Genomic DNA, 26,883 nt, shown 5'->3' with positions numbered 1-26,883 from the left:
GGAGTTCGCACGGCTGCCCGTGAGCAGCCCGGAGCATTTTTATTTCGTTATCCCGAACACGCCCACCCCCCTTCGCACCTCGCCACAATTTCACTATTTTATGAACCCGATGGCACCCCTAATGTCGTATAATGCTTCGCGACTGTCATTTCCGTTAGCACGTTAACACGATCTTGTACCTTGTCTACTAAGCAATAAGACCGGATTTGACTTGGGGATCTTGGGGAGTATTTCCTCGTGTTATGCGTGTCATAAAACTATTAGCCGCTTAAGCTATTCTTAAAGTGGCAGGACGAAGGAACTCAGGGGTGCCAGGAAGGGCGCCATAATTTTTTTCACGTCTACCTTTAGTTTTTAAGTTCCATTACGAATTATTTGGTCGTGTTTAGAAGTTTTTTTGTGACACGCATTATAGGTACCTATTTCATTATCTTTAACACCTTGTTGGAGAAATAGAGGCAGTTAGAGTTGTAACGACTGTGTCTTTAAATTAGAAATATATAAGTAGGTAAGTACATGTCGCTAAGTATTCAGATGTGTAATGGGTTTTGTTAGGTATTTAGGTATTTGCTTAGGTATGTAGGTTTTGTTTTGAGCTTTACATTAGTATCAACCTATTTACATTATACTACTACTACCCTGTATGTAAAACAAGTTACCAAGTAAACAAATACCATGGTATCAGTACCTCTTACTTTGCAAATACCATCCGTGTAATGCAATGTATGTAGATACATGATTATGCAAATAAATAAATACAAATATAAGTTTATTAGAGTGTGACAATAGTTGTTTTACAAGGGTGCAAAGTTGTCTCGTGCTAATATTGATACCCGAGCAAGCGAAAGATTGCAAAATTGAACCACGAGCGTAGCGAGTGATTTGAGAAGTGGAATCTTGAGCGTTGCGAGGGTGTCAAGGCACGAGGGTTAAACAATCTTGCCTCCGAGTGAAACACAAAAACTTTCACCACACTAACGTGAGGAAAATACTAACTATGAAATACCAAAAAAATCAATCCATACCTAGTTACTTTTGCGCGTTGTTCTTATAGGTACGCTTATATATTATATTCATACTGAATAAACCTATACCTACCTACCTATTTATTTACTAGCAAATTGGTAGGGTGGTAATTCATAAAAGTGTCATAGTTGACACAATATTTACATTTACCGTTAAAGTAAAACTCGCACAAATCACACATGAATACATTATCTATTAACAACCAGATCTGTCATTCTTAAAACAATGTTTCTTTTCTTGCCTCATCTGTTATGCGACCAACGGCGATGTCCACCACCATCCTCCCACTCGGAGTAGCGGTGCGCTAAAGAGCCGACTTCGCCGAGTAAGCAACAATTTCAAACAAAAAGTTTATGCAAATCGAGGAAGCCGAAATAAAATGGAGTCTCAGTATGCGATCGATACCGCCCTCGCGACCTTGCGGGCGGGGCAGCGCGTGGGCGGGGCGTGGTAAGAGGCTGGGATTGGCTAGCCCCGCCCACCGGGCCGCTCCTCGCCCGCCTCACCCCCGCGAGGCCCGAGCCGGCTCGAGCGCGGATCTCGCGGGCCGCCGCTGTCAGAACAAAACGTCATGTGGACGCCCCGCTGCGAGTAGTGACAGTACGCGAGTAATATTTTTGTTGATTTTGGTTGCGATGTGCGAGTGTTGAGTGTTGGTGGACAATGATTACTGACATGTATGCGCCGCTGCCGGCGCCGCCGCCCAGCAAAACAATTGTAAGTTTGTTGTTGTTAAGATTTTATTATATAAAGTAGGTCAGCTGATCATGTTTACCATATCAGCTTCACAGTTAGGTACCATTTAGAATTATTTCTTAAGTAGCTTAGTAGGTAGTATTTTTTTATTTTCACATTATGTTATATGCGCCATAACTTAAAATATTTTTTTTGTTAATAGTTACACTATTGTCTTAGGTCTAGTACCTGTAAAGATAGTTGTAAGTGTGGAAATAAATAAACAAAAAAATAATAATATTATAATATATATTCAAAAATATTTTTAAACATTTATTAGGTGTTGTAATAGATATTTTTGTTAAAAATACCCATGAATAATTTTCTTATAAGAATTTGTGATAAAGTTTTAAATATTTAGTGATTTGTTAATGTAATTTTTGGATACAATATTTAGGTATTTAAAATTTACCTGCCTCTATATATTTCTTGCTAAAAGTCAATGTAAGAGTTTCCTAGCCCTAGTTCACCTAAACCTAGTTAATTTGTTAGCTGTGAAACTTTTTTGATGACCGATTTTCCAGTACAGAAACTAAATGCTCATAATTATATTAGACTAGATTGGTATCTACCTACTTATAGGTATATAGGCACTCAAACATGCTATATACTATATACTTATTACCTTCACTATACCTATTTATCACGCTTCTTTTGACATTTAGGTCCCTATATAACTTTATGTATGTTAGGTTCATTTTACAAAAAAAAACGGTTTTTAATTAATATATTACACAATACATAAAAAACTGAAATCTCCCATTAAGTATACCTAACCTCGTACGGCCCAATGTGCATTACAATGTCCTTCGTTTTTCTTTTGTTGCGTTGCTTTCTCTAACAAACGAAATTCATACCAATTTACTACACTACGAGGTTCAAATAAAAAATAGGATTTTTTTATAGTGGACCTTACGACGATAGACGTTTGCAAACCTGCCTAGGATCTTAATTTCGTCTACGAATCAAACGAAAATGGTTATAGTTTCCATCTTCACCTCTTAGATGGTTGGCAGTCCTCAACTGTGAGTTTCTCCAGAAACTTCCTGCTTCGCACGGCTAAACTGTGGAATGAACTGTCGCCTGCGGTATTTCCGGACCGATACGACCTGCAAAGCTTCAAGAAGATTGTACTCCCATCTTAAAAGCTGGCAATGCACTGACAACCCCTCTGATGTTGCGGGTGTCCATGGGCGGTGGTAATCGCTTACTATCCGGTGATCCGTCTGCTCGTTTGCCTCCTATATATAAAAAAAGTTTAGAATATACATACCTAGGTTATGATTATTCAGGTGAATCTAAGTGCGAGTAATGTAAAGATAAATTATACTACATTTTAATACGAAAACAGGAAGATATAACAAAATAAACATCTAGCGCCAACATAATTATGAAACCTTAGTTTCAGACTCATTACTATACTATATTACTTACATGTATTACGAATGTAGGTATGTACAGAAACACATGTAAACGCTAACATGCAACCACAACGTCAAACTGTCGCCGTCGGCAGTGCGTGTACGCATCGCGATCACGGATTATGTCTAATGGGTGTATGATAGGTATGTTTATATGTATTTATGGAACACTGGCAACACTGCAGCTATAGAATAACGTTTTCACTCTGGTACACGTCATAAATGTGTTTTGCTCGAAAGTATTTTGATTATGACTATAGATAGAGCCGTTATCATATACGTAGTTAGATTTTTGAGGGTAATAGAGGCTTAGTTCTTTTTAAGCAACTTAGGTACCTAAATATACGTAAATGTCTTAGTATACGACGTTATATAACTATAACAGTATGCATTTTTACAACCATACATACTTTTACTCGGCCCGTAAATTGATAGGTCATAGATATATTTTCCAGGATAAAAGTTCTTTTTAAACTTTTCTTTAGAAACTAGCCGCCTTTGCGTTCTTTTGTAACCAACACAGGTAAAAGTTTATTTTGTTAATTTAAATAGGTAGGTAGCTTAAATTTTAGCGCTATGACAATCCGGCTTTTATACATAGTTTTCATTTAAAATATTTATAAATTTTGTATAGGTAAATGCTTTATTTAGTAATTATGTTTTATTTTAAATTGTTATTATGCTGCTTAAGTCCAGTAGGTATTTATATAAGTACTTTTCAGAGTTATAAAGCGTCTAATACAGGACTCTTTATGTTTTTATGTAAGACACGCAGATACTAATCAATTTTTATGGAAGATAATGAAATAACTCAACGAGTATGTACGCAAGAACTTATCATGATATAAAATTGTGTACTTACCTGAGTTTTTATCGTCTATAAAAATAACGTTTTGGTTTGGCACCGCGAAAGGTGTTGAAGTGAGGGCACGTGATAGGTCATGCCATGAAGTACGTTATAGTTAAAGGTAAGTTTTATTAAATAAGCGTAAGTACGCAATAAAATTATTGGAGGAAACAGTGAAATACGTATAAGACGTTAGATCGACCACCATAATTATTTCGATTATTATGTCAAAGCTAGGTTGAACCTAAGACATATGATTTTAAGGGCTCCGTAGCTAATATTGCAAAAACGGAACCTGTTCTCGTACTACTCGTTGTAAAATGAAAAAAATAATCCTTTTAGATAATAAAACCCATATGCACCAATGTTTTAAAATTAATTCTAAAATTTGCCGTAAGAAACTATTCAATCAATCTGACGTCATTTCAAAGGTGATTCCAAACATGTTTTTTTTTTCATTCAAAGGATTTAACAGTAGGGCGTCAAATCGACGTCAATATTTGATCGAGGACCGTTCGTTTCCAGTGTTGCCACCGTATTGATACTTCCGCACCGGAGGCTCGAATAATCGATTATTTCGTTCATCTCAGCTCGCAGCTCCCTCGTCATAACAACATATTTGTCATCGGTTGCCGTTACAAAATATGGAGCTCAAAGCGATATCTAAATATTAGCTAGCGTTATACTTGACAACAGTTATTCGGTTTGCGATTTGTTTTAGAAATTAAACGACCTACAAGCATTAGGTACAATTATATTACATGCATAAGAATCTTACAGTCCTGTAGAGGTAATCATTCCATAAATTTATCAATGGAAATTAATCAATCAATCCATTACCATCGTAAAAGAAAAGAGCTTTACCCAGTAAGTACCCATTCATTTAAAGATTGTAATACATATACCTACCTATATCTAAACTGATTAAGCTTAGTTCACTAAACTAAGAGCCGTAATATGTATATGTTTGTAGATAAGTGATTTAGACTGTATCATCAACATCAGACTAGTTATTTTCATGTATTTCTATCGATCAGAACTCGCAATGTCATCTCTTGAATCTATACATCGAGTCCATTATGCGTGTCTAATAGGTTTTTTTGGCGCTGGGCCATTCACGGGCGCAGCGTGAAGCCGCGTCAATGGCCATTGTGGCATCGAGTCGCCGGCGACCGACAAACTTTTATTTGTAACGGGCCTAAATGGCTGTTTTGAGGATTAAGGTGCCAGCATTGTCATCGCTCGAATATCGGTACATTACCATTTTATTTAATCCAAGAAACAAGCAATAAAAACCTCTATTTCACTGAGATAGGAACTTTGATAAATGAAAAAATAAGTTAGCAGGATACGCCGTTTCAGCGAGGAACATTGTTGAACGCAAAATGGCATTAGCCTAATACGATGAGTTCCCCACAATGTGCTCTTGAGATCTGTCACTTATGATAGCTTTTTGCCACGGTTTACACGAAGGATTACGCACTTCAACATTTGGATTATGAAACCACTTACAGGCTAAAGTGTACTTTAAAGATATTTGCGAATGATTATTATTGTAACGTTCGTGCCGTATTTGTTTGAAGCAATTAAATTAAAATAGCTGTCGTAGCAGTCAATTAAAACTGAAAAATAAAACTGTGCACATACGTTAACGGTTCGGTAGCGCCCTTCATAACTCTTTCCTGGCAGCGACGCGTCGTGTTTAACCCTTTCATTGACAAAAGGTATTTAAATTAAGCTGTCGAGGAGATTATATTTACTGCGCCGCAACGGAATTCAAGCCGTGTACACTGCTGTTTTTAGAACGACACTGTTGCAAGCATTGAAATAGATAACGAGTTTCTTGAAAGACGCTTAATTGAATTTCATACGGGAAGTTGTTGAGTGTAAATAGCAAATAAATGATAGCGCGATGACTGCGATACACGACTCTCTAACTTGTAGATATTTATCGTGAATATCGCGTTGCAGTCGTTCAATCTCTATAGCTGGCTCTGGCGAATCTCGAATCAGCCGGCGAGTTTTCTAACTAATTGAATGTTATTGCATACCATACACTAATTTATAGATGTTTTGAGATAGGTAGCTCGCGTTCGTTCATTAAGCTGTCTTGGTAAGTTATTTATGCGGGCGTCCGTCAGCGCCGCGCCGGAGTGGCGACAAATTTAACAATGCCCGGTATCTCGCTTTGTGTCGCCTTTCTTAAAAAGATCCTTAATGATGTGCGAATCTGTCTACACGTGTCACCGTCGATTTATGTCGATTCTGCCTAATTGTTTTATGTTGGGCCGATTTTGTGCTTTATTTCAGCCGTGCACGGTTCATTGGCGTTCTAATTCAAAGCTCGAAATAAATTTGGGGAATTTAAATGTACTCGGTGCTTGCGTTCACGCGGGGCTTGTCTGTTGTTTGTACAATCAACTAGTAGCGGCAATTATTCACTGCATGTTCTGTACTGCGGTTTATTAAAGTAACTCAACATTCGCCACACATAGGGCCGTGTAAAAACGGCCCGACCGCAAGCCAACTGCAGTTTCCTGCCGTGACCACAAATAACCGTTTAATAATTTTAATATTGCTTGTTAGCAATAATAATTTTATTCAGTTATCGTTTGCTAATAATTTTTATTGGTTCTAATTGTACTAATAGTTGGAGAATAAGGTAATGTAATATAACCAATAGAATGTGAGCCGCGAGACTGTAGGGTAGGTTGGCATTAAACTAAACCATTATGACATTGTATATAGGTATGGGTTTAATATATTCACAATTGTAAAACTATTGTCTGTTTACTTTAATATCTGAGATCACATGTAAAACATAATTCTATATAAGTATGGCATCGTATCACGTTTCGAAGTTAGTTTCGTGATCGCCGACTATCGATCCACTTCACGTCATGATCAAATTGATCCAGCTTTTCGAAATTGAAACTATCAATCACGATATTATATGTCGCATAAACTAGTTTATGTACAACACACCGGCACAGTGACAGTAAGTAATTTTGCTACTTTTTGCAACCTCTTCCATTTGTAATAATATTATTAGTTAGCGTGTAGCGAGCTGCGCCCGCGTCGGCCAATTTCACATCCACTCGACGCAGCCCCTCATTACGCTGCAAATATTACAATTACGACCTACTGAGATGTTTCACTAGTGACGTGCCTTTTCATTCAATAGTTTTTACTCAACACTCCGTTTCCTGCCATGAATTATTTATTTCCTTTGAATATTTACACTAGAGCGGTTTCAATTTTAACCTGTATGTTACGACTTTTTTATTTTTTAATTAGTCGGCGCTATTATTTTCATTAAAGCATATCGTATCCGTATCGGCAGTTCTTATGGCAGTTAACATATTATGGTCAATAAAAAGGCTCGTTGAAAAAGTAATCACTCATCCAATAACAGAACAAACATGGGCCGCGCGGATTAGTCGCGCTCCTGCGCTACAATCACTCGATGATTGTTGTCGAAGCTTTTGAGCTTTGCTGTTCCCGCCCTTCCTAATGGAAGGATCCGCTGGCGTTACGTTGTGACTAATATACGAGGTTCAGGATCCTTTGGGAGTCATTAAACGTCGTCAGGAGCTTCTGAAGCCCCGATAATGATCGTAATCGGTTGGCAGAGGTTTTTGCAAGGTCACTGCATTAGCCTGGCTTGTTAGTGGGCCGACGAGGAGCAAGCGCGGCGAGTAATGAACGGAGCCGCGAGATGCAAGTCACGGGGCAGGCAGAGGCGCCGCCGTCATCGCTCGCGTCATCGCGCCCTGTCAATAAATGATGCCCCGACAACGGAGAAGGTTATTTTCGAAGAGCTCCACTAATTAATGCCTTCCACTTAAAAAAGGTTACTTTACCTACCTAAGAAGCGGCGTCTTTGTTCTATTGTCAACTCTTTTAAAGTTTTAGAATGGGTAATGGTGCTGGTAGCTCTTATTTGTTCCATACTGTAAACGTCATTCTGTGGTTGGATTATTTACTTATTTTTAACATAGCACTCGCTTCACCAATGATATTAAACGTTCCCTTATTTATAAACGACCGGTCTGGCCTAGCGGGTAGTGACCCTGCCTATGAAGCCGATGGTCCCGGGTTCAAATTCAAATCCTGGTGAGGGCATTTATTCGTGTGATGAGCATGGATATTTGTTCCTGAGACATGGGTGTTTTCTATGTATTTAATTATTTATATATTATATATATCATTGTCTAAGTACCCTCAACACAAGCCCTATTGAGCTTACTGTGGGACTTAGTCAATTTGTGTAATAATGTCCTATAATATTTATTTATTTATTTATAATTTATTTATAAACTCATCATGGACAGCAGCATATATGGCAGTTATATATTATATACGAGTGTTTATTTCAGACGAAATCTACTCGCCTCTTACCGGTGAATTATGGCATGGTGCTCAGATTTTCATTATTTTTTTAGGTGACAAACAATAGTTTTATGCTCACTTGCTTATATACCTACCTATTCTAATGCAGTAATACCTTGTATATACATTCAGTATATTTACAAACTCCATCAAACAAACCATATGCCTTTAATCCGAGGTTATTTATCACATCTGTTCTGACAATCTGCAATGTTTTGATTTTCTATATCTGTTCCCTACTTACGTCACCCGCAGGACGGCGATTAATTTAGTAGTTTAGCCGAGAGACTCGCGGTGGCCACCCGCGGGGCTCCGGCGGCGCCCCGCCGCGCCCCGCGGAGCGCTAATTGAAACTGACACCGATAGCGCCATTCACACTGTCCTTTATCGGACCATTTTGTGAAAACACATAAAAAAGGGTAAAAGTCAGGAATTTGTAGGGTAAAATTAATAGCGAAAATCTTTGTAAAACAAACCGTGGAACCGATTCCAAAATCTTGGACAAAGTCACTGATAATATATAATATAATTCTCCAGTGCCATTGAAACCGATATTTAAAATACTGCCTGAAGTTAAGTATCTACAGTTACATACTGGACCCGTAATTCTACACACACCAGAATAATCCGATCCATCACAATAAATGTATGTCTCAACAATAAAACCGCTGCACGCGTCCCTTTCTTACAAGCGAGTGCAAGAACTATCGGAAATTGCAACTATTATCCTTAGCATCCGGCTTTTAAGTGTAAATTTTCCGTTTGCAATTTGTCGTGCAACTCGTGCAGAGGGATTTAAACTAACAGTCTCCTTGTAGCACGAGTGGCCATTAAACGCAGCGGTAGGGGCTGTTATGAATTTGGATATATCCCTCATCCTGTCTTCCCCTTGTGACTACACAGATATAGGTTACTTTGCTGCGCTGACAACATATAAAATAATAATAAAAATTGTTCTTAGGTACAACTTAAGTATATAGAAAATGCCAAATGGCATTAATTTCGCATGATTGATTGATTGTTATATGTGCGTTTGAAAAAAAAAACACATAGTCGACGCCAGTGTTCTCTGTGCAATATTTGCAAGCACGTTTCAACGAAGATCTTGCTTTTTTACTTTTACGAATAATTGTTTTGTGTAATCTGTAAATGGGATGAAACAGCCTAGATCTCCTAAGCTACAAATTAATGTACCGTTACGCTTTCAGTTTAATCGATACGAATTTTTGTTATTCCGTTCAACCCCTTTCTTGTACATTACATTAAGTGCAGGTAGTATATAGAAAATGCCAAATGGCATTAATTTCGCATGATTGATTGATTGTTATATGTGCGTTTGAAAAAAAAAAAACACATAGTCGACGCCAGTGTTCTCTGTGCAATATTTGCAAGCACGTTTCAACGAAGATCTTGCTTTTTTACTTTTACGAATAATTGTTTTGTGTAATCTGTAAATGGGATGAAACAGCCTAGATCTCCTAAGCTACAAATTAATGTACCGTTACGCTTTCAGTTTAATCGATACGAATTTTTGTTATTCCGTTCAACCCCTTTCTTGTACATTACGTTAAGTGCAGGTAGTAATTTTCTAAATGCTCTTAAGCACATTTTCCGCTGTCATGGTTATTAACGAAGCTTAACCTACTTACTGTTTACTTATTTAGTCTCATTTGCAAGCACTACGTTTGTAATTAAGTAATTACCGCGGACGTGAGAGGCGTGTGCTTTATCCAATTTCGAAAAAACCGTTGCCGATAACAATTTTTCAATTATTATGATCGATAGCCGGAAAATTAAATCAATTTAATTGGAATTAATCAATAATATATATAGTCACGATAATTGACTAGTTAGTAATCTAATAAACATCTTTCATGTACGTACTTATAGATCGTTACTGGTGTGGAACATTGTTTAAATAATCTGCATTTTTCTGTTTTTAAGTAAATAAATAAATATCTAATAGTAAAATAATAAAATTCAAGTTTCTGTGAAATACTTGGTGTCTGTTTCTATTTGCCCTGCCAGAAGGTTCCTATTGAGAAAAATCCATGCCGGTGTGTGACTTGTGAATTGTAGTTAAATTGACAGGTTTGATTTAAGTATTACCTACAGAGTAATGTTTTCAGTGTTCAAAGTCAAAGGTATACCATTTATGTATGTTCATGTTTTGCCGGACCTATTAGACTGCACAGCCTGATGACATATAATACGTCACTATGTTAGTTTATAAGTATAATACATATTAGGTAATTATGTATAATTGTGAGGTACGAGATTTAAAAATGAATGATACAGCCTAATACATTTTTTTCAATCCTACTTGTTTTCTGACAACACAGGAACAATAAACGCGCAAGCAGTTCCTTTCTATAACAATCTTTCCCCGGCTACTTGCCATTAGAGGGTCGTCGAGCGCCATTAGCCCCGCGCATATTTCACCACTCGAGGAGCCTCCATGAATACTCGCACTCGGGCTGAAGCTTTAAACCGCGCCTGTCATTGATGGCTTTAATGTCACGTCACAATATTTAGCTTTTAAGGGATTGTTAAATTTTTACTTTCGTTTTTTTATGATTTAGATACTACGAGTGAGTAAAATTACTTATTAATAACAATTGCCAAAAAAGCAAGCCGCTTATTATGATAAAACGAGTTTAACTATGAAATGCTTATGTAGATATAAAATTAAAATACATAATAAAGGTCGCCCAACCTAACACCTGTATTTATAACATATAGGAAGGTAGTTGTGAAGCTACAGAATTTTCTTATCAGTTCACATCAAAATACAAATTTAGAACGTTAACTTATGATGGGTGTAATATTACGACTTACATTATCTCGTAAATTTCATTTACACTCCTTACGCATTCTCTTGATAGGGTTAAGCAAGCGATAAATGATAATACCTACCTAAGTCTTAATTCGCTTAATTGATTTAAAATAACGTAGGTATTAGTTATAGGTTACACACTCTTCACCCTAGTTGACCTTCGTGCCGTTAAGTTTTTATAACTTAGACACTCGAAGTCTCAACGCACTACAAGCACTGAAGCATCAGAATTCATATGCATTCGAGCACGTCCATGTAGGGTGGAACATAATTACTGGACGTCCATAAACGCAGCTGACAAGCGCTGCGGTCGCCGCGGTCGCTCATTCAACACCCACCATTCATAACTGGCGAGTGACCGCAGCGCAGACGTGTGGAACGTTTAGCTCAATTTGCCTAGCAGCATGCAGTTTGGCACATGAGTGAAACCACAGGTTTAAGGTACTCTAAATTCGTGGATTATCTGTAATAGAAAGAATATTGAAGATAAAATGAGGTGAACCGACTTTACACTCAAGACAATAGGGAAACGGGGGATGAGGGTTGCACAAGACAGTTGGCTAGTTACTAATGAAATACTTAGAAGAGGTTTTTATCCAGCAGGAAACTGATGTATACCTTTTTTGTTAAGAAAATGTACCACTAACTGTGTAATGTGATTACTCTCAAACTTCCCAAGTACTGATTATAGGTATCAAAAATAATCAATGATTCACTTTTGATCAAAAGTTTGCTAAAGATAAGATATGGACATATCCGATCCATATCGTATCTTTAGCAAATGTTTAACGTATCGTAAAGTTCGAATCGGGCCGTTAGGCATGTAGTCTAATCAGGCTTTAGACAGTTAATACATTTGGGCTCTTTAGTTTAATTGTGGTTTGATAAAAAAAAGATAATGATTAAATTAAATCCTTCTATTGATACTTTCGATTGGATGTTAAACATCCACAAGGTATCATCGGCTCGTTCACCCGAGCGCTGTGATTCGATTCCTATCAGAGATCTATGAAGCGGAATAGGAGATGAAGTACTTAGGTGGTCGCGTGGCCCGGACCGCCCGTCGCGGCCGACGCCGCGCTATGCTAATTCAATTGTGTAGAGCGGATAGCGCGATACCATCGCCTTGCATTATCATAATAATGCGCGAGTCACCGCGCCGATACCAACCGTCGACATGCACTCGATACACAATTCGTAAATCGATACCTCACAACAGAGCTTTTCGGGCCAAGACCTTAAAACAATTGTATCATTTAGCTGATACAATGAAAACATGCATCCATGACACGAACAAAGGCCGCATCACAAAAACTTGACAGCGCAAAACAAGAACCTCGACACCAACAGAGTGTTATGAGGCACTTACTTCAAGTAACATGTAAAGAAACCTAGCATCTAGGTAATCGATTCACAGAAGTGTTGAAAAGTGGCGAAAGCCGTTCTCAGGCGGCCGCCCGCGGCCCGTAACCGTACTCACAGTTCTTGCCGGCGATTACATTCATCTAGCGGGATGCAAATTGAATTATGGGACTTTTTGTGGCCGTTCAATTGTTTAATACGTCGCTTTGTTCTTGCGCCGCTACGTGACGATTGAGCACTCAGCGCCTTGTAATCGCCGCAGTATTCCAGCCACGATTGTTCCACACCATTCTAGTCAACCCGTCCCACCAAATTATAGTGTTTCGCCTTATTACCTAATTGTTGCTATTGTTATAAATGACTAACTGCTTTCGAAAATCTTACGATCTATCTCTTATTACAATTTATATCTCCTTAACAATAGTTCTATTTAATTTTATTTTATTTTCTTTATTGGAAAAAAAACAGACATAGGAGAAGCAAAAGATATTGGTTTATACATAAATAGGTGCAACCTACATCCTGAAACAATTCCCACTAAGATGATTGTCATGGACAGAGGTATAAAATGTAAGAACTAATAGACACTAAACTAATATACTTATACTAATGATGATAATGATGATTACACACAGCTGACATAATTACACATGTTGTCGCCAACGTATTGCGAACCCGCTAATATTTGCCAACGTCATGGAGTAGATGGCGCTAGTAGTCACGTTTAACTTAAGTAACCGCTTCGAGGTTATTGGGATTTTTTGAGGGAAGGTGAGAGGGTAGATGAGAACGACAGTAGGAAAAAGGAGGTTGTGTGCGAACAGATCGACGCGGCAGTGATATTTGCTTTTAGATCAAGTCAAGAACGTTCTTATGGTGTTATTAGAATAATGATGTGTCTCTAGTATATTGTGACCAACGTTATCAGTACTCAGAGTGAACAGTGATCCAGTGAGGCTAATATGAACTTAAGGTAAACTTTGTGTGAGGAAAGGGGTCGCTATAAGGGGAGGTTTGGAGGCGACTATTAAGCTCAAGAAACCAGGTGGATAATCATGTGATACTCATGTTATATGTAGGTAATAAAGTCGGACACCAGCACAACTCATATCGTCATCTCACTAACATCCAGGCCTCGTATAGGTATGTAGTACATTTACATATCGCTTTCCAGTATCCGTAAAACCATTAGCTCATTCGATAGGTTAATAAGTATGGTGAGCTTGACGACATGGTGGAGCATGCTGGGAATTTTTATTCACATGCACTGTTATCATCATCAAAAGTAACATATATTTATCTCTAACATATGAAAAGTCAATTTATTTACGCGCGTACAACTAAAGAGCTACAATATTTGGTTTATTTAATTCAATTTAATGTTTTATTTCAACCATGAAGCCCATATTTATATTATTTCTACCAAAAAGGTATTCAGCAGGCGAATGTTAGTGGTTCACCTGAGCACATAGGCAATTGAGTGAGTACCTACATACATTTTAACTGAACATTCTTGCTCTTTGATATACAAGAGATTGCAAGTGTCAGTAGGTATCATAATATAGTTTATAAAAAGCAGATATATAAATACATACTTTCACGATTATTAATATTTTGCGACAAAGGGTAGTCTGAATTAAAAAGCTCTCTTTAATCTTTGAAAACAGTGTGTTTATTAGCCCTATAGCAGCTATAAGCAGTGGAATGGAATGGAATTTCATGTTATGGTTTTGAATGATATAAATATTTAAATTTTTATGTTTTAGAACCAGTATTTGACAATAATTGATGTGATAAAAATGTTTATGTTTTACCAGAGCAGCAAAGTTTGTTTTCAACTCACGTGCCTTGAAACACTCGCAACGCTCAAGATTTTACTTTTACGCTCATGATTATATGTGACGTTACTAAACAGATTCAACATTTCTATGTTAAAAGAATGAGAGAGTGGCAAAGATTGTCACATCAGAAAATATAGTTATCTCTACTGAATAATAAAAGGTAATCAGTAATCATTTATGAATCAGGTAAGTCTCAGTAAACATTCGTAATTCGTGTTTACTATAAATCCTATAAAACAAGTATTTATCATCAGTTTTTAAACACTGACTTAGTAACATTTTACCTTCAACAAGAGCCTTAGAACTCTTAAGTCTCACATTTCATTATATTGAAACCAAGTACCTAACTACATATTTCATTAAACATGTCGAAAATAATAAAAGGTGAAAGGACATTCAACTCAAATTTTAACGCCCAAAGCGGTAGAAATTTATCAATTATCGGTGAAGTGTCAGCAATTATCCAATTGTTCTCTTAAATGTCTAATGAATGGTGCCATTACCATACCTGCTCATACCTAACAGGTCAAACTGCTCAAACCTAAGTTTAAGTTAAACAAGAGGTTTAACTATAATCTATATTTAGGTACCTATACGTTATGTTAATTTTGATATTTATATTTGATTATGTAGGGGACAAGGTACTTTACCTACGTGTTTAGATTTAGTTGCCTGACCAATCTTTGATATAAATTAAATAAAATCATGCACTAATAAACATTTACGACATTTTGAATTAAAATTTGCTGGTCAATTTGTGTTGTGACCCAGGATGCATCCTTTCAAACAGCGACTTTATCACAGATTCAAATCATGCTGTTGATCAACAATTCATTAACAAAATAATTAACATTTTAATATTAAAATAATAAGAATCAAAATCTCTCATTCATTGTTCTGTTTGGCGGAATAGTTGTTATAGTTAATAGTATCAAATTTAAAGTTTATTTATCATGCGGATAGTGATATAATGCCTTGCCGACTGTTGTTGCTTACAAACCAGTTTAGGTCTGACCCCCGATTTGGTATATTTTCTGTAACTTCGGTATCTAGTTATATTGGTGTTTATAACATTTTGTGAAAAGGACCATAATCTCTTATGAATGATGCTTTTGTATAACACGCATTGCTTGCAGAATATCCGCTTTATCACAAATTATCAGCTCAGCCCTGATTTGACTCGTCGTGTGCGCAAGTGTGCGTGGTGGATGGAAACAATTTATACTGCGTGTCTTTTTAGAAAACGAATGTATCATGTTTAACGTATTAGGTAGGAACCAGATTTAACATTCGTTCGATATACTTATATGATCCATAAATATTCTCTTAGAATGAAACAAAATTTATTTTATCAAGATTAATAAAATAATACAGTACAAATATTCTTTGTTGCTCACCAATATAAAAACGAAAATAACATACAGATTAAGCACATAACTCAAACTATGGTGCACAACAAGCGGTCTTATCGCTGAAGAGCGACATCTTCCAAACAACCAAACTAGGCTATTATAATCGTATGTTTTGCGCATCCATATCTTCACTAAGCTAAAATCAGAAGCATTCGCATTGCGTGTAATTCAAAATTCGAAATCAACCCTTTCACTTCGTTTGAAGGACTAGAACCACTCATAACATAAGAGATGTTAAGGAATGTCTTGCCTCATTGTTGTTTGTTGTTACAGTTGTAAGGTATTGGTACGGGTTGGTTTCTTAGAAGTTATAGGTATCATTTAGATGTAGTAACCTGTAACGTGCCTTAATGAAAATGCAGGAGGCACTTGAAATCAGATTACAATTTGATGTCATAATATGTACATGGCTACCCAAACTCAAAGGACCAGGACCATCATTGAGACCCAATCAGAATCGCGCAGCCACTCCAATGGCACCAGCAAACTGCCAATATGGGGCTCTCGCTAGATTTAACAGTTGGCATGCATGATATTGCTGTCCTAAAAAATAAACGGTTAAAAGGATTGTAAACGAATAAAGAACTGCCGAATATAAATATTATGTTTAAATAATATTCACTTACTTTTTCTGTTCATGTAACTCAGCACAGTATCTTGATTCAATCCCAATTAACATTCCAATCTAGAGATTGTCATCAGAGAATCAATAAATATCAACTTGTATAACAGTAAATTGCAAACGCAAAACTGTTTACTATAAGCCACCAGGCTATTATAATATATATGTTTGCACCTAAGCCATACCCTATAGGTATAAGGACTTCCTATTATTATTCAACCATTGATTCATAGTGTGGACAGTCACAGATTAGCGATTTGATATAAACTAATTAGATAAATATTAACTTAACTTCTGAATAGGGTTAAAAATATTAAAATATATTATTATTGAGAAGACTTCAAATGAATTGCATACTAATTGAATGGGCTAGTGGTTTCTTTATTATGTATTTTATTCCAACAAAAACAGGTAAGGGAGTGGTAGATAATTTAAAGAATAGTCACTAGCCATGCAAAACTATTTTAATTTTGTTAAATGAAAGTGGAATCGAGCAGTAGATGTTAATTGATGTCGCCAACTCAATCGAGTCTACTCGTCGTAGATGTACATATTAAGTACCTTCAACCTTCATACTCATAGTAATAATTACAAAGGCGGTAGAAGACCATGGTGGATACATTTCTAAATAAGATCAGAATTTCTCAAGTATTGTGTTATTTTAATAAATGTAATGACAGAAGTAATTCAGATATAATATCATCTATTTTGTATAATATCATCTTTAGAAACAATAAAAAGGACTTTATTATTAATTATTTTAGTATGCAAAAGCTCAGACCATTAAACCTTTAAAAGGAAGAGATTAATCATAAGCCAAATAATTATTGATAATAATTGATCGGGACACCTCAGCTTGTTAGCTTGTTTATCAGATTTAATCGGATTGAAATGCAGACTGGAGCTACACTATGATCCCAAGAATCATAATCACAATTAGAATCAGATGTCATATAAGGAAGTTCGATATCTTTCTTGATTCATTTTAATATTGCCGTGAAATATCGTAGTGTTAAGGCTGCACTCGACGCCAATGACCTCGCGCGTGTGGGCGGAGCTTTATACCCCTCACCGCACCACCCACTGCAAAAGATCGAGCGCGCAGAGCTATGCGTTCGAAATAGAATATCGCTTGCTCGCGCGTGCAATGCAGCACAGGTCCGTCTAGCAATACGACTTGCCTCGCACTGCCTCCGCAGAGGGGGGTAATGGTAGGAATCTAGGCGGAATTTAGGCTTATTGTTTTTAGAAATTGAGGCATAGTTTTATGAAATTGCAAAAAGCAAGAAAACCAAATCATTTTATAGTGTCTTGTGAGAATGATTGTAAAGTTCCATATTTTTGCAGAAGTAATACCGATCTAACTGAAAGAAATATAGTTGTGTAAATTAAAATAGATTTCCAGAAAAATATATCGTTGGTCATATCTTGTAGATTGTTATATGTTTTTTGCTGCTCAGAAAGTATCAATGTTTAATATAAAATATGGTTCTGAATAACTTAGTTTTACGGTATTTTGCGGGAAGAGGAGCCTTAATTGTTTTATGTACGACTCCTACAGTAGCAATAGTCACAAGACAGATTTATCAAAGTCTTATTCGTTGCCGTATCGTCATAAGTCACTGTGGACACCTGTCCTGTGTGGTTCTTCACCAGTGCACTCGAAGCCGCTCTTTCTTGGGCGGTGTATGCTAGCCTGTAATGTGGATTTATCTTTAATGTTATTCTGTTCGCCCAACGACGTGTGACCATACGTCCATCCCTACGCTTCCTTGGCTCTTCCTTTCTTGGTTCGGCCTCGATAGCCGAAGAAACTAAGAACGCTATGGGTACTAACAGTGGATAACCTCGGTGATGTCGAGTTTGTCAAGAGTTGAAGCAGTTGCACCGTAGTAACGTTCAAGCTTTCTTCGCCAGCATCATATCTCAAATGCATCTGTCCTATGATGGGTTTCAGTTTCAATGGTCTAGGTTTCGGACATGTAAAGAATATGATCGAGAAACCAAGGCGCCCGCATTAGTCTGATCCTTGTTTTATGTTATTCCATATGCATATCCTGGCGAGTCGTTTCACCGCAGCTTTGGCCACATGAGCTCTTCTGATCACCTTTTAGTCGCAGATGCCATCATCACTTATTTAAAATACCAAGTAAACCAACAACTTGCCTCAAGATCGTGCAATTCATTGATTCTCTTAATTTTACAAGGAAGATCGACATGCATCATCTTCGTCTCATTTCTATTGATCATAAGGTATGGATCTGCATCCTGAAAATGGACTCATTACTGGCATACCCAATCTTTTGTAGCAGAACCGAAATTCATTTTCCACGGACACTTAACCTAATATAGTCATGTCATCTGCAAAACTGAGTTTATTGATTAGTTGGCCACCAACTTGGACATCACCCTCACAACCTTCCTATACTCATTGTCTATTCACAGATCTCAGTGAACAGTTGCACTCCTCGTTCAACTATAAAAGGATTACGTGTTACGGTATCCCCATTTCTCATAACTCTGAACATTTAACTCCAGTTAAAGAAATCAAAAGCCTTTGCGAATGCGAAGTCAATAAAGCGCAAAGCCTTAAAGAGTATACGCCGCACCCACTGTATTCTTTATTAATTGGCACACGTTGAGAATTTGCTACTGAGTACCCATCTATATGTCTCGCATGGTTGTTAAAGTTGTGAAGTGATTATTCGTGAATAAAAGAAACAGATTGGGTCAATTTGATGGACACAGCAGTTAAAACACTGTGGTGCGGAAGGCTGGCGATATTTTGCTTAATTTAAGATCTGATCGGAATGAGGAAGATGGATCGGTACCTCGGATGTACAGTATATGTATTGCTGTTTCTACCATCCTTAGCAGGACTGATGCATGTGCACGGGGATGTAATCAAAGAGTAAACATATCGAAAGCTGCCACGAAAAGCGGACTTACTGTGTTGCGTGCCGTTAAGCCTGAGGACACCACGTATATGACCCTTCGAAATCTTAAGTTTTTCAAATAGATAAGACGGCTGTTAATCGCGAATGACTCCAAAAAGCAATGATGCAAAGTGTAAGGTAGGTCTGGCAGACATATTTAATAGGTTATAACGGTTTAAAAATGGTGTGATGTGAGAACGGCAAGAAACAGAAAAGAAAAGCATTTTGAATGCGTTGAATTAATACCGAGGTACTCGCCAGCATCCACCCCCCAAAGGCGGTATCAGTGTAGCTCAATTTAGACAGAATAAAGTGTGGCAAAAATGTTTATGCGTAAATCGACGTGAATAAAATCACGGACGCGATATAATACTTTTAAAACTGTTGCTGACAACTTGACTGTCCCAACATATTTAAACTAGATTATTTCACACCAGGCGCGATATAAACGCACCAGAGAATGATAAGAAGAATAAAAACCACTTTGCAAACAAAAAAAACAGAGTTCATTTTGACTCAATATCTGCTTGATAAATCGAAATGAACGGTAAGAAAAGGTGCCTTGAATATCACATCACTTGTTTTGGATTTGACGGTTCGAAGTGGGAGCCTGATTTGACAAGTCTGTTGAATGTCCAATTAGCATAAAAAAAGGAGTGTGGTCGAGTTGTAAATAGATTCTATTTTACATTCTGATTTGTGATTATATAAAAATAGCGTGATTCTCCCTTGGCTGGGGAGGGCTGCCGGACATGAAGTGGGTGCACCCAGAGATGGACATGTCAACAGTGGCCTTAATGGATAAGCGAATAGATTTAAAGCGAATACTTAACATAGTAGATTACTGCGAGTAATATTCAGTAAAGAGAAGTAGTGGGAATTTAGGTTACATACACCCGTTCGGATAAGATGGCCGCATTTGTCTGTGTGGTAACTATCATTGCATATAAAAAACGTATGTTCTTTTCGTTCTCGCGGTCGTCGCAGTGTTCAAAACAGTTACAGTTGTTTACGTCTGCTGTAGTAATAGTTGTGACACTTGAAGTGGTGAAATAGGTTATTATGTTAATAACGATGTCAAAAGAGCAAAGTGACAAAGTGACAGAGCGAATCACAGATGGTAGTTACAGATGGGATAAACCTATCGCGAACGGAGCTCTCACTGTTTAATAATACCGATATTTGATATCAGATCGCATTGCCACTCTCTGACACATGGGCCGCATGACGCGGTCTCTTCTCGTGACCTAAATTGCAACTAGAGACTGCTCGGAGCAATCGAGAACCGTACGCGCTGGAGTGTAAGAAATAACATTGGTCATGGGTTGACGGAGAGACCAGTAATGGACCAAATATGACAGGTCGCAGCCGTGATCCCACTCAGCTTAGCTCAGACATCGATGGACGCTCACACCAGTTTCAGAATCCTGCTTTCAATCAGTTTAGCACGGAAATTGATCAGTATTCAGATCAGTCTTAGGATCCTGTTATTATTTGGCTCAGCACAAACATTGATGAATGCTCAGACCAGACTCAGAATCCTGTTCTTTATCAGCTCAAGACAGATCACTCACAATCACAACTCAACTCAGACCAGATGCACGATTGGATCGATCTCAGAAACGCAGTGTCTCAGCACATTTCTGTAACGTCATCAGAAATTGCACAAAGTCTCAGGCCGTGCCGATTCACGACGCAAAGGGTGAACCATGCGGTTCGAGAAAACACATTGTTATTCACAAGTGTTCTTATTATCTAGTTGTTGATTTATTTATATGTTTGCCTATAGACATCTAATTTCAATTAAGAGTAGCATTTTCTTTCTGGGCGGGAGTGTCGCCAACGTATTGCGAACCCGCTAATATTTGCCAACGTCATGGAGTAGATGGCGCTAGTAGTCACGTTTAACTTAAGTAACCGCTTCGAGGTTATTGGGATTTTTTGAGGGAAGGTGAGAGGGTAGATGAGAACGACAGTAGGAAAAAGGAGGTTGTGTGCGAACAGATCGACGCGGCAGTGATATTTGCTTTTAGATCAAGTCAAGAACGTTCTTATGGTGTTATTAGAATAATGATGTGTCTCTAGTATATTGTGACCAACGTTATCAGTACTCAGAGTGAACAGTGATCCAGTGAGGCTAATATGAACTTAAGGTAAACTTTGTGTGAGGAAAGGGGTCGCTATAAGGGGAGGTTTGGAGGCGACTATTAAGCTCAAGAAACCAGGTGGATAATCATGTGATACTCATGTTATATGTAGGTAATAAAGTCGGACACCAGCACAACTCATATCGTCATCTCACTAACATCCAGGCCTCGTATAGGTATGTAGTACATTTACATATCGCTTTCCAGTATCCGTAAAACCATTAGCTCATTCGATAGGTTAATAAGTATGGTGAGCTTGACGACACATGTATCGAACACTGATGAAATAATTATTTAATATTTATACCTATACTTTACCTATGCATACGTCGCCGGTTGTGCCTATGCCACTCACGTCCCACAATTTCGCATAGTTGCGCAAATAATTAAGTCCATGATTATATTAATACGAATAACACATATTTACTTGTAGTGTTTTTGAAAACTTCGTTTGGCCGTAGGTGCTTACCTAGGAGTAATTCGCCAAGAAATAACGTCTTGAATTCATAATTGTTCGTTTTTACGAGACTTCAGGTCGTTGCTGCGCCGCGTCTTTGTGGTTTAGGCCCCGCGGCGCTGCGTCGGTAATTTTCTCAGCAATTAATACCCCACGTTCAATTTGTTAAATGTAAAAAAAATGTGAAACAGAAGTCGAAGAAAATTACTGAAGCCACATCCACTGGCAGTTCCACGCTATTAACGTAGGAGCGAATGAAATGTCAACTAATTGCAGCGTGCCATTATATTGACATGTGCTATTGCGGTTTTTATTGACAACGCTGTCATTGAGAAGGCCGTCAATTCATACGTTGGGAAAAAACCTGCATGACAGAGTACGAATAAGAATCAAAATAAAGTCGAAAAAAATGTTATGTATCATTCGCTTTTATAAATCGACATGAATAGAGGAATTAGGGATTACGTTGTAATATGGAGAAACCGTCGCCCACTATCCTCTTCACTATCATTTAAGGTGACGTTCGGATGTCAACAGTAGCTGCATTACTGCTGTGGCGTCGTTGTTGCCGCCGCTGTATCTGTCAATTCCTTGATAAAATGAGTGACGTTCGGCGCCGCATTACTGTCGCTATTGGGACCGTGCGAAGTGCATGGTGGGGGTAAGTAAAGCGATCCCAGCGCATAAGGTGGTAAAAATTAGAACTAACTGCGGAGAGCGTCTTTAACATTTCATACAAGTTATTTGGCTCGAAATGAAACTTTAATTTACGATAACTCCTGAAGTATTCCTTTAAATTGTATGATGTAAGGGACCACTTTAATCTGTATGAAATGCTTAATATAATTAACGTATTTAATTTGATAATTATTAATACTGTATCCGTGTAAATAGCTTTGCAACTGCCACATACTATGTAATTTTTTCTAGAATTTAAGAATGGGTATAGTGAAGGGTGAAGTATTTTATGAAGAAATGTTCGAATTTTGTAATGAAAGGCAGTGGATATGTGCGGATGTGATTCGACTGGGTACATCGTCTGGAACCCACACGTTTGTGAGTGATGCGCACGGATCGCAAAGGTGGTTGGATCATTGCTTGGTAAGTACTTCTGCATTTTACACCTTAAATAATATCGAGGTTCTGTATGATGTATACTGGTCGGATCACTATCCATTAAAAATTGAATGTAATATTAACGTAATTAGGTCAAAAAATACAGAAAAATGAATTTTGTAATAAAGTGTTATGGGGAGTGAGAAGCCCTGAACAGATCGCTAAATACTCAGAGTTATTGTAATTACTATTTAAAGGTAGTTGATTTTCCGCAGGAACTTCACTACTGTGCGGATAATATGCGTCAGGATATTTCACATAAAAGTGTTATTAATCAACTGTACTGTGACATAATTGGCGCGCTAAATAGAGCATCTGTAGAAAGTAGTGTGCATAAGTCAAATGAGAAAAATAAGCGTAAAAGCATTCTAGGCTGGAATAAACATGTATCCAACAGTCACAAGCAAGCTAGGTTAGATTTTTTTACATATGTATTACATGGGAAACCCAGGAGTGGTCCCATTTATGAAAAGATGTGCACTAGTCGTAAAATTTTTTAATCTAGGCTTAAGTTCTGTCAAAACAATCAGGAGCAGATTAAATTTGAAATTTTAGCAACACAACACGCGACTAAACAGTTTAATAAATTCTGGAAAAGTACCAAAAAGTTAAATTGTAAACCAAGTCTGTCGGCTAGTGTAGATGGCGTTAGTGAACCCAAAGATGTTGCTAACTTGTTCAGGGATTATTTTAAGGTGGAGCCCCCTTTTCAACCCGTATGTAAGGGGTTCAATGCTGAGTCCAATATGAGAGATACGCCTATTGTAGTCTCCGCTAAAGACGTTAGACTAGCTATAGCTAATATGAAAAGAGGTAAGTCTCCGGGGCACGACGGGCTCAGCATTGAACACCTTCAACACGCGGGTTCGCACATTGGAAGATTATTATCTATGCTGTTCACGCTATGCTTGAGACACACATATTTACCTCCTGATTTGATGAAAACTGTGGTCATTCCCCTTGTTAAAAACTCTACAGGAGATCTTGCGGATAAAAGTAACTATAGGCCGATTTCTTTGGCTACAGTCACCGCCAAGGTACTAGATAGGTTTCTTGATAGTTGTTTAAACCAACACGTTAAATTACATGATGCGCAATTCGGTTTTCGTGAAGGACTGTCTACGGAAAATGCAATATTAGCCTTAAAACATACAGCAAGCTATTATGTTAAGAGAAATACGCCTGTTTATGCCTGTTTTTTAGATATTTCTAAGGCTTTCGATACCGTGTCGTATGATATACTGTGGTCAAAATTGAAAGAGACAGGCATAAATCCGGCTGTGACGGGAATCATGTCGCACTGGTATAGTAAGCAGATAAACGTGGTAAAATGGGCTAAAGAATATTCAGATCCATATGTGCTAAAGTGTGGGGTAAGGCAAGGGGGGCTAACCTCGCCTAGATTATTTAGTATGTATATAAATGAACTGATTGAGGGGCTCAGCAGCATTCATGCCGGCTGTAGAATTGATAACGTTTGTGTAAATAATATAAGTTATGCGGACGATATGGTGCTGTTGAGCCCATCAGTATCAGGGCTAAAAAAGCTAATTGAAACATGTGAGACTTATGCGCAGCAGCACGGTTTGAAATACAACGCTGCCAAAAGCGAGTTCATGATTTTTAGGGGTAAATTAAAGTGTCCAGCCTACACGCCCAAAATAATGTTGAACGGATATCCTTTGAATCGTGTCACACATTTCAAATACCTAGGGCATATTGTGACCGAGGACCTGAAAGACGATCTTGATATCGAGAGGGAGCGCAGAGCGTTGTCGGTCCGAGGTGGGATGCTGGCACACAGGTTCGCACGCTGTAGTGCCCAAGTGAAGCTGACTTTATTCAAAGCTTACTGTCAAAGTTTTTACACGTGTGGCCTGTGGGCCAGTTTCAGGCTGAAGACTTATAATACCCTGCGTATCCAATATAATAACATTTTCAGAATGCTGTTTGGGCTTCCTCGATTCTGTAGCGCCTCTGGAATGTTTGCCGATGCCGCTGTAGAGGACTTTTATGCTATAGTGAGGAAGAAGACGGCATCTGTGGTGAGGCGGATGAGGGGGAGCGCAAACAGCATCCTGAGAATGATAGCAGAGAGGTGGGATTCGGATATTCTCCGCCGTTATACCGAACTCCATATCATACGGGTATACTCTTGGCTCGTCTCAGTCGTTTTTTGTCACGTTCTTAAATTCGTCCGTTTCTGCTTTCGTAACCCATTCTTCATTCGTCACTGTCGATATTTGGCTATTTCTTATTCCGGCTTAGTTCGGTATTCGTCAACATCATCTTTCGGCTTGTTCAATGTTAGTCTATGTTGTTTTTAGACTCACTCTTTATTTGTCTTGTCGTTTTTGGGACTATTCTAAGTTCGTGTTTTTCTTATTTCGCCTCTTTAGTAATTTATATATTTCTTTGTTGAACACATTCTCTGTTTATCTCTTTCGATATTCGCCCCACTCACTATTTGACTATATAGTTTATTGGTTTGTGGAATAGACCAAGTTACGGTGCATTTAACGTGACGGGTGAAAACAAAATTAAAAAGTAAAATTCCCATCTTGTTAGCAAGATAATATATGAGGTAAGCGATTTTTCATAATTTCATAGTTTATTATTTTAAAAAACAAAGGAAGGTCTCCTTTACACATAATGTGCTATTTACAATGATTAAGGCAGTTGCCATTTATGTGGCACTCGATCTTTCCATCCTGTATATTGTTTCAAATCAGTTCCGAAATGTAGGCGATAACATCAGGAAATGAAAACATAAAGTTTCTTGTTTATGGCTTCCTTCATTACTAATACCCAACGCTACGCTAGGAAAAGACAAACAGCAAACATGACCAAAGATGACAAAGACTTCCAGCGTAAGTGACGAATGCAGAATAAGATGAATTAAGAACTTGCCAAAAATCGAATAGGACCAACAACGAACGTGCCGTGAAAAAAAATACGAATAACGAGTGAGTCTAAAAACAACATAGACTAACATTGAACATGCCTAAAGATGATGTTGACGAATACCGAACTAAGCCGGAATAAGAAATAGCCAAATATCGACAGTGACGAATGAAGAATGGGTGACGAAAGCAGAAAGGGACGAATTTAAGAACGTGACAAAAAACGACTGAGACGAGCCAAGAGTATACCATCATACGACCTAAGAAATAGATATTTGTATGAAACCTGTAATATAAGATAGTTTACTAATGTAGTTTTATAAGTGTCTTGTAACTAACAATCTATGGATCGGAGGAATCTGAAAATAAATAATTTTTATTTTTATTTATTTATTTATAGTGAGTTATCCTTAAAAGATAGACATTCAACATCGCGGACTTTTTTGTAGACCCATGAAAGAAAGACAACCCCACCATACATTGTATTGTTATAGCTCAAACGGATTAGGCAGTGTTTTCGATTAAAGCTCCTAGCCAGCGTGATTTTTTCCGACAACATCGTTATATTTAAACCAATTTACACAAAACTTGTAATGATAGATGAAAGTCGTATGAAAATCTGTTCAGTAGTTTTTAGGGTTCCGTAGCCAAATGGCAAAAATTGGAACCCTTATAGATTCGTCATATGTCCGTCTGTCTGTCCGTTTTTATTAGTTTTGGAGTAGTTTTATTACGTTTTCGTTATTTACGTTTTCCCCTAGACTTGCGGACACTAGGTTGCGTGACAGTCGTGCACATAGCGAATTATTATGACGTTAATTTAGTCATCT

General features: G+C 37.7%; 1 protein-coding gene across 5 annotated transcripts in view; it reads left to right on the top strand.

The window, feature by feature from the left end:
* Positions 1 to 26,883, top strand: part of LOC133521265 (transcription factor Sp9) — a 110,935-nt gene that overhangs the window by 69,782 nt on the left and 14,270 nt on the right. Inside the window, exon 1 of one of the 5 annotated variants that reach the window (XM_061856131.1) lies at positions 1,559 to 1,743. The exons of the other annotated variants lie outside the window; for them this stretch is intronic. Coding sequence (XP_061712115.1) covers positions 1,690 to 1,743 — 54 coding nt within the window. The 5' untranslated portion in view covers positions 1,559 to 1,689. Of the gene's footprint in view, positions 1 to 1,558; positions 1,744 to 26,883 lie in introns of those variants that run through there. 5 annotated transcript variants of the gene reach the window in all.

This window comes from Cydia pomonella, chromosome 9, assembly GCF_033807575.1.
Source record: "Cydia pomonella isolate Wapato2018A chromosome 9, ilCydPomo1, whole genome shotgun sequence".
Taxonomy (NCBI): Eukaryota; Metazoa; Arthropoda; class Insecta; order Lepidoptera; family Tortricidae; genus Cydia; species Cydia pomonella.
The sequence above is the reverse complement of the archived record's forward strand: the minus strand, read 5'-3'. Positions and strand labels throughout refer to the sequence as shown.